Raw genomic sequence first — 14434 nt, 5'->3', positions numbered from 1 at the left:
TTCTTTGGGTGGTTCTCAAAGCTACACATCTGATAAATGTCTGGTCAGGCTATCCCTGGTGGTTAGGCAGTTGGTTGCTGCCAAATAGAGTGTGTAACAGGAATGGATGGATGGCAGCCATTCACTTCATGGCTGGGTTGATTTGATTTCTCAGCTCCTTCCCATTGCTAAAGTATGACAATTTTTAGAAATTTATTATCTTAAGGTTTTATCTCTCTTTGACCTAGCCAGCTGAATAGAAACCTATCTAGATGATAAGCATGCATAATTTTATTTTCTGGGGAAAAAGCTAAAAATGTAAATATCTCAGTTTGGTCTATTTAGGTGTTGCCTTTTAACTTAAGCAAATTTTTACTTATTCAGATGTTTGCCTTCTGCATCTACTCAAGTGTACTGGAGAAGAGAGACCTTGTTCCTCTATAGCCTAATCAGTACTCCTGGTCTGATGCAAAATGTGTTTCATGGGTCCAGAAGGCTCAGCGAAGGCAAAGAAAGCATATGAAAGAATACCCTGTTTAAGGAAAAAATTAACAGTCTTGTGCCATAGGATCCCCTGCAGTGTTTAAAATATACCTGAAAACTGTAGCAAGGTAGCAACATTTTGCTTACTAAGGACTTTTTAAAGCATGAACCCTGTCTAAAACAGTTCTGATGAAGTGAGATTTTTTGTGTCAGGAAGACGTTTTGAGGCACTTTTTTTTTTTTTTTTTTTTTTTTTCCCGGCTTCTTTATAAGCCATTCAAGAACAAATTCTGCTAAGGTAAAGTATGGTCACACTTAAGAGATTTTCGAGTATTAAATGTATAAGTATCTCCACCTGAACAAAACGTCACAAAGGCAGGAAAAAATCTTTTTTCAATTCAGTTATACTGTGATCTCTGGAGAAACTTAACAAAAAGAAACAATTGTAAGAACTGTTTCTTGGAAAGGCTTACTCAAAGTGAATATATGAGCTTATTAGTTACACTGCACACACAGGGACTCATGTCTCTTTATCAGAGCAAAAGTAAACCAGAGGAGAGTTAATAGGACAAGGGTAAAAGGAAAAAAATAGGCTAATATCCCTACATCTGGATTTAAAAAGGCTTTTTGACCTTAGATTCTGAGTCAATGTAATTTATGTGTAATTTAAACTAGTGCAGTAAATTCTACAGAATTTTGATTCCTTATATGAAATAGGTTTTTGGCATTGTCTTTATCTATGTAGATTATACTAAGTGCATGAAGGAGGGAAATAGAAAGCTTATTAGGTAGGTATGATGTGTAGTTTGAATAATACTGCCTTTTCCGGTTGTACTTTTTAGTACAAATAGTTTCAATCCTTATGTCTACATAACAAATTTTGCACTGCCATAGCCATGAAATACAGTGGTGTGTAAAGACGTATCTTTTAAACGTATTTATTGCTGAACCTGTTTTGACTTGTTGGCAAGTGGGCCACAGGTCTGTATCAGCATAGATTTCCCATATGCAAAGCTCTGGAAGTTAAAAAAATTGTTGGAAAACTCTGTCCATTAGCAAATTCACATTTTGCAGAATGGCAAGTTTCAGTCACAGTCATTATATATACAAAGCAAAGATAGCCAGTAACATAAACTACAATTTTTAGAATAAAATACTTGTTTAAATAAGTTAGAAGTGTGGCTGTGCAATCCTATTATTATATCTTAAAGAAAATGTATTATGTACTGTATCTAAATAAATCATGTGTGCATATTTAAAAATATGGCATTTGCCTTATTGCAGGTAGCAACATACGTTATTTGTTCTGTAGGAACATTCCTTTGCCCTTTCTTATGGTTTGCATATTTCAGTGTTTAACTCACAGAATTCTTTAGACATTTCTAAATAAAACTTACTATAATAATTGCTGTATGTGAATAATACGTTGGGAGTCAATTAACAACAATCCTTTTGAATTTTTTAATGACAATTCTAGCTTAAATGTTAATTAAATGATACAAAATCAAGATTGGGTTTTAATTTACAACATTACACTCTATAGGTTAAAAGGTTTGAGTTTACAGACAAAAATGAGGGTTTTTTAAATGAAAACTGAGAGGAAAATGACCTTGTCTTTCAAGATCAAAATTATACTCAAAAAGAAAGCAAAAGCAGCCTTTGTTAAAGTCTGTCCCTTCTAGATTGTTATGGCTTTAGGTTGTTGTGTGGTTTGGGTTTTGTATTTTTATGATGATGCTGTTCTTTTGCAGACGGTTAGAACAAAATTCAATCAAGGTCATACCTCCTGGAGCATTCTCACCATATAAAAAGCTTCGAAGAATGTACGTACCCAATAATATAGATTATTTTTTTCATATATATATATATTTATATATAAAAATAAAAAACAAGTCAAGGTCATACAGAGGAACTGCAGTCAATGACTGATTATCTAAGAAAGTTTGACTGCTGGAATATTAACTGATATGTCAGCCTGATTATTAAGACCATGTAGTATCTTTGTCACACTAATAATAATTGTTTTTTACCAAGTATTGACATTATGTCATATGGTTCTGCATGGAAGCAATATGTTAGTGCAGTGAACACCCTATAAAAACAATTAATTAATGGGGATAAGCCATCTTTGAGGTTGTAGAGTTCTGTGGCCATAGCAAACAGAGAATTCTTTATAAAATGTACTTAACCAGTTAGGAAAAGTAAATGTTTTTTCATAATTTTTCAAGCATTTGAAAGGTCTATTCTTAACCATGCATTTTGTTTCAGTGTACTGGCAATTTTAGTAGTTTTATATTAAAATTCTTTGGCAACATCCATATTAATATTGTAATTTCTCTCTCCTTTCCATGCCTAATTCTAATTACGTATTATTTAAATGTTTGCTATTTTGAAAATAGTTTGAATTACTTGAATCAAATTGTATTTATTTCAGTGACCTCAGCAATAACCAGATCTCTGAAGCAGCTCCAGATGCTTTCCAGGGCTTACGTTCACTCAATTCACTGTAGGTATCTGTTTGACCTGTAAAAACAGAAGCAAATTTCTCATATTCTTATGGTGAAATTCTTTTGAATTTTTGGCTCCCTGCAGAATTTTCACATAAATTTGATCAATTCTGAAAGCTGTAAAAAGAATTTCAGAACATTAGAGTGATAATTCAATCTTGTATCACAGCTGGACACATGGTCATAAATATGTTCATGGCAAAAAGTTGAACAAAATAATTTATTTCCCAGTTAGCTGTTCTTACAAACAGCAAATACACTTACCAAGGTCCTTGTTAAGGCTGTAAACAGCGAGGTACTGATTTTGCTGAGAGCTCTTTGGCAGCTCTTTGGGCAACAAGCCTTTGGGGAAAACCTGTGATCCTGGTACCTCACAGGACCACAAGGATCTTGCAGGTATGTTGTTGCTGTTAAATTCCCTCAGGAAAATGGAAAATTCTTTATTTTTAAAGTCAAAATCACACAGTATATGCCTTTGATAACGACGGCTTTGTTTGCTTTGTTGTTTCCTGGTGCAGTGTCCTCTATGGAAATAAAATTACAGAACTTCCAAAGGGTCTATTTGAAGGACTCTTTTCTCTGCAATTGCTGTGAGTATTTTTTTAATATTTATTCTATTTTGGGATAACTCAGAAGGGTAAACATTATGAGAGATTTATGCTTGGAGAACTGGCAGGAAATCTCATGTGTAAGATCAAAGCATAATAAAAACAAATTATGTTAAAGCCAAAGGAGTTAAGGCTGTTGTAGGCCAGCTTGCCATTCATCCACAAATTTGATCATATCTTGGTCAATGTCTCAGCCTAAAATGATTAAAATGAAACTGTTCTTTTGTGTGGAATTTATAAGTGTAAAACACTTAAGATATGATACTGCCTTGCCCTGTATACAACAAATAGCACATATAAAGTTGTGTGGGAACAATAGAAGGAAAACTTGTGAGTTTTATACAGAGAAAATATGTAGTAGAAATACTATGTAATTCTCTTTCTAGTTGTACCCATGGAAGAACAAAGTTGCAGTATAGTTTCATGGATGACTTTTAATATTTTCTGACATACAATTTCTGACTGTACAATTCTTTGACTCTGTGAACTCCAGCTGCTATTTCATTTAACACTTTGGAAATTTCCATATGTTATCTTATAAAACATTTATATTTAGATTTAATACTGGGTATAAAGAAGGATCTAATGGTAATATGTTTATCAAATATTGTCGATATTTAGCAGAAAAGGCTGTGCACTTGTTGTACTGTGAAAAGAAATTTGTGAAATAGGCCATAAAGCAACAGTGATGTTTTTTGGAAGAAATTGTCCCACAATAACTGACTTGTTGATTTAAAACTTTTTCTGAAAGAATTTAAAACTTCTTCCCACTTATTAGAAGTATTTAATGTCCAGATTTCACAGTGCAGTGATTGGCAAAATCTCTTATTAATTCAACGAAGGTGGCAAAACAGTAAGTAAATACAAAGAAAATGTAAGTTCTAGCACCACCTAGAGGTTTACATTTTGATTTTAGTAACTAATATAGTAGTGGGAGGTATGCATTCCTGTTTTCCTTTAAAGAGATTTTAATTATAAAAACATATTTCAGATTTTCAGTTAAAAAAAAAAGAGACATTTCTGAACTTCTGTTTATTCTGTATTTTAAAAAGTCCATAGTTCGATATACTTTGCATAGCCAATACATTTCAGTCTAAGTAAATTTCTACTTGCATAGTGAAACTTTTTATCAGAACAGTGGCTTTCAAATCCACCATTCCATTCCATTTCTGGCTGGAAATGGAAAAAAAACCACATTTTATTATAAAAATGTATCTAGTTGAATGACATTTTTATTTTTATTTTTTTTCTCTTGAAAAGCATGAAGGAATTGGTTTAGATTGGCTTGTTTGTTTTAACTGTAAAAGTCTGGGAGGTACAGGGAAGAAAAGGTTCCCTTTGAAGATGGAGACCAAAAAAGATCCAAGACAAATTTGGATATATTCCATGCCACCAGTTTTTACTACAACTCTGTTAATGCGGCAGCATGCTGATTAGTAACATATAATTAAAAGTGCCACTGCACATCTCTTCCAGCTAATGAACACAGTGTTCAGTTCCCTTTTTGTTTGTTTATTTATTTGGCAAAGAACTAGTTTTCCTTGAAGATACTTGATTTTTTAAGCTTGTTTCTTTGCACAGGCAAATACCACACACACACACATTCTACCAGCGCATACAATAAATGTGATTTTAGCTGAATAAACCCACATATTTAACTCCAAGGTGCAAATATTTAGGAATAATTTCAGATCACCTAAATAAGATATTTCACTGAAATGTGTACTGTCACTGTCAATTCATATTTGTTACTACATCTCTAGTTCTGGTTACAAATGCACAGAGAGTTATCTGTGAAAAATGCTGAAGCTGCAGGGACACTAGGAGAATTTTTTTCAATTTTGTAATTGTCTTCCATTAAACAGATTATTGAATGCCAACAAGATCAATTGCCTGCGAGTTGATGCTTTTCAAGATCTGCATAACTTGAATCTTCTTTCTTTGTATGACAACAAGCTTCAGACCATTGCAAAAGGCACCTTCTCACCCCTGCGTGCAATTCAGACCTTGTATGTATGCTCTTGTTTATGGTTGTCTTCAGTATGACTTCATATTCTGCAATGTACTAAAAATAACAGGAACTGCTGAGACCAAAGGGAAATAATGTGTGAAATTATTATTTTTTTCTTTATGAAAGACATTTGGCTCAGAACCCATTTATCTGTGACTGCCATCTGAAGTGGCTGGCGGATTATCTTCATACAAACCCCATTGAGACCAGTGGTGCCCGTTGCACCAGCCCCCGCCGTCTGGCAAACAAAAGGATCGGCCAGATCAAAAGCAAGAAATTCCGCTGCTCAGGTAATTTTCTTAATTTGGCTGCTATTTTTCTTTTATTGGCAAAACTAGTGGTTATAGAAGTTCTAATGAAGGCACCTGGCTCTCTACGGAATTATTAAACATTGCAGAATCTTTTTTAGTTCTTTGACTGAAGGGGGGGAAATCATGGAGGTCATGGGCTAATAGATCACAGAGCATTACTATAGTTAACACATTTGGCACTATTTCTGAGTAGAATAAAATCTAACAAAAGAAATGCAATATATAATACTTCAGAATGAAATGCTAAAGTTATTCACTATAAGTATCACCAACATAAATAATTTTGTAAAATTTCCACAAGGCTCTGGAGTATGTAAAAGATCTGCAAATTTCTAGCTAAATATGGAAACATGACATATTCATTTTATACAGGGAGCTTACCTCATACTGAAATTTACTTTTTCTTTTTCTAATCTTAATCCATTTCCTTCTTACATTTTTCTAAATCCTAACTTTTGTCATATGGTATCCAGCTGTTCCAGGTGCATTTTACATTCTACAATTTATTCAGTCTCAAGTGCAAATGCCAAATGAGAACTGTTTGTTATCCGTGTTCCGGATACATTTATGACTATTCACACTTTGTTGTTTATCAGCTCTCATTGTGAATACACACTTTTTCACTTAATTATCTGTAGTTAACTGTAGTCCATACTTAATCTAATAAAACTCATTCTTTGCTTGCTGACATTCAGGTGCATCTTCTATTTTTTTCTCTTTATTTAGCTAAAGAACAGTATTTCATTCCAGGTAGGTTTGGCTCTGCAGTAAGATTGACTAACTGCAGATACTCTCTCCCTTTCCCCAAAAAAGCAAAGTTATACCTTTTAGGAAACTGATGCATGTGTTTTAACATTAGTCAATACCTGTAGCAAGACATAGTTTTCCTTTGTAGATTACTAGTAGTTTTTTTCTGAATATAAGAGCTTAGCATGCAGCTCCATTTACTTTTTTTTGTCTCACAAATTTCAACACAATCTACCAAAATTTTATCTTTACTTAAATTATTTAGAAGGTTGCACCTGCTAGTTCATATTTCAATTGACACCTTTACTTACCTTGTACCTTGCCTTTCTGCTGCTACTGTTTTTAAAATGTAGCTCCTGAGCTGCTTTTAAACACAGGAAACCATACTACCATCAAAGAGCTAGTACAACTTTAAAAAAATAAACATTTTACAAATGAATGTTTTCTTGCCTTGCTTTCTTGCTCTACACTGGCTGCAGTTACTGCTTGCTCACCCTCCTTGTGTTTATGAAATCACAGTGGAATGCTTGGAAAAGAAAGCTGATATTCCTCATTAAAGGCATTCTGTGCTCACACGCATACAATGAATCAGAAATGCTTTCCATTAAAGAAAATACAACTTTAGAGTTGGATTCAAACAGCAATTTACACACTGCTTTAAGCTGTAATAAGTCTATAATATTTTCAAAAAGATTTACTGATGTTGGCCCTAGCTCTTTGAAATATGTTTCTTTATTTATTTTACCTTGCTTGTCAGGTGTGTGCACTGATTTCTTAATAATCATGAAAAGAAAAAATGCACTTCCATTATGTTCATAACAGATTATGAATTATTGATTGGCAAAATAAACAGGGGAATAATTAATCTGTTGATGAATTACAGTGTGTGATTTGCAAGTAGGGTTTTCTACCATACTTTAATATCTGAAAAATATCTACAATAATTGATTATGACACCAGTGCACTTGTTCTTTCAAGTACTACAGGTATATTGTCATTCTGCAGTGATCTTAATCTTTGTCTTTTAAGCTGGTATGTTTAACAGTCCTTCTACTAATGCTGTGTGATGTATCACTTAAATTTGCAGCCATCACATGAAGTTCTTGATGCCCTTATACTTATTAGTATATGTTAGTTTGAATATGAAGAAAAGACAAAATGAAATTCAAAATAAGGCAGCAACTTGTCAGCATTGGCAGCCGCAAAAATGTGTTTTTAAGTGGCATAAAACAGAGGGGGATTCAATTTCTCAAACCTGTAGTACTACACAATTCCTTAATGAGTAGAACAGCTGTATTCCTGCCACAGAGTGACTTCTACTCAACCTTGCCAGCACAACTTTTGTCTCTGAGTTAGAAGTGTTTCCTTGCCAGCAAATGTCTTCACAGCCTGTTTATAATACGGCCACACATGCAGTTTAGGTTTGTTTACGTACCCTTTGAAAAATGCTGTTCCTGGGGGTGGGGGGGTGGGGGGGGGTGGGGAGGGAAAAAAAATAATTAGAGTATTAAAAAATTAAATCAAACAGTGCTACAGACTTGCTTCTTGAAATACAGCTTCTGTGCTTTCTCTTCCTATCAGGTTGTCAGGGAGATGCTGCATAAAATTATTTTAGTTGTTGAAGAATTTGGCCCTGAATATTTTAGTTGTTTACTTTACACTGCCAGCAGTGATTTATTCTGGACACAGCAGGAAAACAAATGTATTTGTAGCCTCACTTATTGGGTATTTTAAGGTGCTAAAGACACTTCTTTACGCTTCAGTAAATACTGTAAAAATGGTAGCTTTTCTTTAAAAACGTAAATTTTTTTAATATTTATTTTAAATATGTCATTGGGAGATCTTGCTCTGCAGACACCAGGAAGTTTCAGAATTTCATTATATTAAATCAATAATTTGGAAAAACATCTTTTGTCTGCTAGCTCACAGAAATAGCCCATGTAGTTATATCATATGTGTTACTTAGACATTTACAAACACGAGATAACATAATATGTGATGACTGTTGGGGCTTTTTTCACCTCCCTTGAGGAATCTGCTTCTCCTGTGCTGCTTTGGTTTATTAAGGTTTTAAGTGGCATAGCATGTATATATGTTCAAGGGAGTAGCTTTTAAAGAATACATTCAAATCACAAGAATAATGCATGGGAGGCATTATCATCCTATACAAAATCTGTAATTAACCCCAGTCTTTTCTTCATTTTTTAATGCCACTTAAAATGATATATTCTTTCTCTCTGCTGAAGATGGTACACCTTTAACAACATCTAATCAAACTAAAGTTAAGTAGAGAAAATGAGAGCTTAGTTCTTTTTTTGTCTTAATTGGGATTACTCTGTCTTTCTTTCCTTCTTGGCTATCTTTACTTTTGCAGGAGTTCACCATTTTGGCTGTAAGTAAAGTTCAGTGTCTGAGCTAAATCACAATGTACCTCCCAGCCCTGATGCACCTTCTGCTAGTCTCAGTCTTTTCACCTTTGTCCAAGAAGAACCCACAGGTCCTTTCAGCTTCTCTTTGTTTTTTTTATCACCCACCCTCAGTTCCTTACTGGATGTTTTCTCCTGATATGTTTAGGATGTTTTCTTTGACTGACTCTGGGAAATGGTGGAGGAAACTTTCAATGTGGTTCATCTTTTTTATACTCATTTAATCTGTGACAGTAATACTGTTACTGTGGCACTGGACATTCAGTAATAAGAATGCCATGCCATGTAAGCAAGTATTAAATTTCAAATGCTTCTGTAACTTATACCTACTCCTTCCTCTTTTCCCTTGCTCTTATCCTTGGCCTAATGGATGCAGTTTTGGTAATGTAGCGAGATTTTCTGTTGTGCTTGATCTAACCATGTGGTTGTGAGGTATGAGTAAAACATGGTTCTGTCAAGCACCATGGAACGTCACGCAGCTTTCTACAGCATGGCAAGCTGCTGAGGCTTAAGTCAGGATCACACATTTTTTAAATTAAAGCTGAAAACAGGGCTTTCAATCTTATGTGTTTGAGATGATGTGGAGTATCAGGACTATAAAAAAAAATAAAAATCACAGAGGTTAATGAAGTCCAGTCAACAACACAAATTTGTAACAAGAGAAAGAGAAAAGGTGGCATTCAGGATCTATTTATTCTTGATACAGAGAAAGAAAACAAATTCTAAAAGAATCGGTGGCATTTGTGTGATTAGCTGTAAACAAGACTAGATTGGCTGACAACATATTCAGCAGAAAGTACAGCTGTGAAAAGCTCAAGTTAATGTTATCCTGTTATGTGAAGTTGGTCACAGTTTCTTTTTCCAGCATATCTTAAGCCCCTATATTTAACCCTCTCTTGAAGCCCTTGTGTCTGTTCAGTATCACAAAATTTATCATACATTTCCCAAGTTGCCCACCCGTTATCTGCATTGCAGACATCTTTTCAACCTTCTCACAAGAATCAAATCTTATACTTTATTGACTCAGTATCTGTATTTTGACTTGGCTCTTCCACAGGCACTGAAGATTACAGATCCAAATTAAGTGGAGACTGCTTTGCAGATTTGGCTTGCCCTGAGAAATGTCGCTGTGAAGGGACCACAGTGGACTGCTCCAATCAGAAACTCAACAAAATTCCTGATCACATCCCCCAGTACACAGCAGAGTTGTAAGTTGAACTGATAATAAAGCATTATTTGCTTATGGAAAAACTAACTAAAATTTTCAAATATAAAATCACAACTTTACTTTTTTGAACAACAAAAATTAAATGTAACCTCCGTGGTGCACTTCAAAGGACAGGATATTAATAAAAATCATTTATGCGTTACTTTAGTACCATGTAACGTTAAAAACTTAGGTTAAGTAAATAAGGTAACAATTCTATGTTTCTAGTTCTCCAGTTTGAGCTGTCCACTTGGATTTTTTTGAAAAGTAATGGGGTTTATTTTGTTTTTTAACTATAAGAGCAAATAGGACATCCAGTAGCCAGAGGTCTGTCTTAAAAAGTGCTATCTAGGTGTTTAATGAAACAGAGCTGATTCTTCTTATGCAAAACACACATTATGTGTGTCAGGGAGGAGACCAAAGGAAGATAAAGCAGACAAAGAAGACAGAGCTGAGTTAAGAAGATGAGATAATAATGTAATGAACAGAGATGAGCAGAGAAGTCACAGGTTATTACTTGCTTAATAAGTGCCATAAGGGAATGATTTGTAGGCATTACAACTGAAGTGGTCTTCAAGGAGGGATTGAAAGATAAAATTAAGACAGCTTTACAAGATTTTCCCATGTGCAAAGCATAGTATGAAAGGGAATGCAGAGATGCTTGAAGGATCAGCAGAAAGGCAGATGAAAGTGGCCACCACTGGCAGAGCAAAAGCAGGAGGAAATAGCTGTTTTTCCTAGGAGATTCATTTTAAAGAACAAGGCAGAATGTTGGGGGTCAAAAGAGAGTGACTTTGATTTTATGTAGTAAAGCAGAGACAGAGGTGTGGAGACAGGTGTACTGTGATCAAGTTGTGACCCACAGGGGTGAGATGAGCAACAGTATGGCACATCTCTTAAAAGACAGTCAGTCTGCATCAAAGCCACAGTACAGCAGTGAAGGTATGAAATAATGAGACCATGGTTAAGGATTTCAAATAGCTGGACAGGAATAGGGATTTGAAACTGAAACATTGTGTAAATAGAGATGTAGATTTTTGCCTGTTTATGAGCTGAGAGAAGGAGTTGATCTTAGTGAAGTTCTAATTACAAGTGGTAATTCTGGTTGTGCCAAGAATGATGGCAAACTCAGTTGAAAAAGTGGCATATGTGGCAAAAGCTAAGCTCAGCTTTTGGCCATCCTCATGTTGTTGATTTACTGTTCATAAAGTAGTGTCAGAGAAGTAAAAATTGATACACAGTCTTGGGTAAAAAGAGAGATTTCAGTGGAGAAATAAATTTTTTGTTATGCTATATTTTGAGGTAAAATTACTTGAAGAATAAAAACTGATGGAATTGGTAACAGGTTAAAGTGGAGGAAGAGATCATAAAGTAATGGTTGTAAGAATCATAGTAACTGAACCAAGAGGTGAGAAATGGAGCTGTTGAAGTGACGAGCATGAATTGTTTTGATTTTTAGCAGGATTCATGTTTAATTCTCTCTGCTCTGAAGAAGTAATACTTTTAATTTAGTATTTTAATTGTTCGGTTTCATATTCATTTATTTACATGTGGAAGTTAAACTATCAAATGTTTTCTTTCTATAATTATGATTCATACATATTAAATTCAGAAGAAACTAAATCATTAAGTCTTGTAGAGGCATGAAGCTGGGTTAATTAGCATTGATAATATACAACTGTGGGCTGGCTTCAGGGGCGGCGGGTTGGCCGGTGTAGATAAGGTGCAGCTGTGGCTGGTTCTGTTAAGTGGTTGAGAGCCAATGAAGAGGGAGCAGCTGGGGAAGAGAGAGGAGGAAGAAGCAGAAAGAAAAGAGGGAGAGCATGCTCTGCATGAGGAGAGACTAGGAGAAGGAGCAGAGGGACTGGCATGAAGAGTATGTTGGTATGTGATGGTAAAAGACCTTGTTGTAGCCAGCTAGTTTGGAGAGTGCTGCGACAAAGTCTCATCTGCTGTGTATCCTAATTGGATCAACAAAAAAATTGTGTTTGACTACGTGATTTGTGTTTGGTTACAGTGCTTCTTTCAGAAAACATCCAGTCTTCCTTGCACATATCAGTGGATTAAAATTCCACCATTTCCCTGAAAGTGTTACAAAAGTTAATCATCTCTCTTCACTTCTGTTAAAATCTTGTACAATGGGATTTTTTACTTTCAGATGGAATCTGCCTCTTCGGTTTCTATCATTGCTTCTTTTATAATTTTGCTGTTAGAGTCCTTTTCTGTCCAGCATTTGTCCAAGTAAGATGGTCTTAAACTGTGACAAAGTCACTATTCAACCTTCTTGATGAGCTGTACAGATTGTTCTTCAAGTCTTTGGATGTAATAAAAAAATGTAATAGCCTTGCAAGTATTCTAAAGGGGATAGAGGAATTACTTCTACATTTTTTTTTTTTTTTTTACTTTCTCTAAAAATCCAATTGCTCTAGCTACATACACTTTTGCTGGTATTTGCCTCACTGATGCAAAAGTTACAGCCCCTTCTCTTGTTTCCTCCTGTTATTCCTGGTCTTTGATGCACTGCCTTTGTTACTCCTCTTGGGGCTTCCCAGTCTAGCTCTAGTGCCACTCTTGTGATTTCCAGTTCACAACGTTTACTGGCATATCCAAGAGCAGCTAGTTAGCCTTTTTCTTTTACCCTCCACGTTTCAGATAAAGGTACTTGTTAGCATCAGATTACATTGATGCCTCTATTGCAATGATGAGGAAGGCTAGATTATTTTCTGCAGGGTGGTGTTTGGAGCTGAGACACAGCTTGGAAATGATCAAAAGTGAGAAAAAAGGTTATTGATTGTGTAGATTGCAACAGCAATATCACATTAGAAAAAATTCTTCAGAGTGGTTTTGTTTTTTAAAAAAAACCCTGAAAATAATAATAATACAATTAGAGATAGACACTTAATTGTAAAAGGTGAACAAATTTATAAATAAGCCAAGTGCCGTTCTGTTTTTGTTTTGTCACTTGCTCACAGTCTTCCAGAAAACCAGTGAAAGTCCTAATTTGCCACTGAAGTACTTGAGATAAAGTATGACCCTGTAGATGCACCCCAGAAATAAAATATTTTTTGGGCAGCATTCTAATATATAGGAAAAATCAGGAACTATTTGATAAATCACTTAAGCCAGAGTGTCCAGGAAGAACGCTAAATAAAACCAATTTCAGTCTTATATGTTCAGTTTTTGTAATGATTACACAATAGCTGTTATAATACCAGATCCTAACAAGATAGTTTTCAAAAGCATGAATATCACTGCAGTACGTAGCCTTCCAGGAGCATTCAGCTATTGTACCAAAACATGCAAATATCTTACCCATTGTGTTAATAAAGCATGAAAAATCACCAAATAAAACAGAAGCAATAGTTACACATCAACGTATAATGTTGCCTTATCTTTTTGTTTTAGGAATGACATTTTATGATTCTATGATTTCAGTACTTTTCTTTGAATAAACCAGGCACAAGTATTTTTAATCGTAGAATCATCATTTAGGTTGGAAAAGACCTTTGAGGTCTTCCAGTCCAACCATTAACCCAGGGCTGCCAAGTCCATGACAAAACCATGTCCCTAAGCACCACATCTACACATTCTTTGAACATCTCCAGGGAAGGTGATTCCTCCAAGTCCCTGAGCAGCCGGTTGAATGCTTGACCACCACCCTTCCTGATATCCAGTCTAAACCCCCCCCTGGTGTAGCTTCAGGCTCTTTCTTGTTCTGTCGCTTGTTATCTGGGAGAAGAGACTGACCACCACCTGCCTGCAGCCTGCTTCCAGGTAGTTGTAGTGAGAGATTGATCTAGTGATTGACAGTTAATAACTATCATTATTGTCTTTATCAGTAAAAGCACTGGGCTAAAAAAACATTATTGTTAAGATCCAGAAGGAAGATGCCACCACATCTGTAAATTTTCCAGTCATCTGTAATAATTTTGATTCCATTGTGTGTGGCATCACTCATGATAATAGAATGAAAACTTCTTGCACAATTAACAATTCTAGGTCTAAAGCCAGCAATCTCCAGCCATAGAGATGCCATGTGATCCATGTGGTCCTTCCTCTGACCACAATCTTGATGTCCCTTTATTTGTGGATGTGCCCTTATGATGATGCATGATTTGTGATACCACCATATACACAAAATTAGATAGAAGATGT

The 14434-nt window shown here is 35.2% G+C and overlaps 1 protein-coding gene across 13 annotated transcripts in view; it reads left to right on the top strand.

The window, feature by feature from the left end:
- Window positions 1-14434, top strand: part of SLIT2 (slit guidance ligand 2) — a 266218-nt gene that overhangs the window by 187526 nt on the left and 64258 nt on the right. For 10 of the 13 annotated variants that reach the window (XR_005827150.1, XM_040588517.1, XM_040588507.1 and 7 more), the window contains exons 10-17: window positions 2214-2285; window positions 2897-2968; window positions 3488-3559; window positions 5443-5586; window positions 5715-5878; window positions 6626-6649; window positions 9021-9038; window positions 10130-10280. Coding sequence is in view for 12 of the 13 variants with exons in the window: in XM_040588517.1 (XP_040444451.1) it covers window positions 2214-2285; window positions 2897-2968; window positions 3488-3559; window positions 5443-5586; window positions 5715-5878; window positions 6626-6649; window positions 9021-9038; window positions 10130-10280 (717 nt within the window). In the remaining variant the exon portion in view is untranslated. The remainder of the gene's footprint in view (window positions 1-2213; window positions 2286-2896; window positions 2969-3487; window positions 3560-5442; window positions 5587-5714; window positions 5879-6625; window positions 6650-9020; window positions 9039-10129; window positions 10281-14434) is intronic. The other 3 variants (XM_040588481.1, XM_040588502.1, XM_040588455.1) reach the window with 2 other exon arrangements.

This window comes from Falco naumanni, chromosome 1, assembly GCF_017639655.2.
Source record: "Falco naumanni isolate bFalNau1 chromosome 1, bFalNau1.pat, whole genome shotgun sequence".
NCBI classification, from domain to species: Eukaryota; Metazoa; Chordata; class Aves; order Falconiformes; family Falconidae; genus Falco; species Falco naumanni.
The sequence above is the reverse complement of the archived record's forward strand: the minus strand, read 5'-3'. Positions and strand labels throughout refer to the sequence as shown.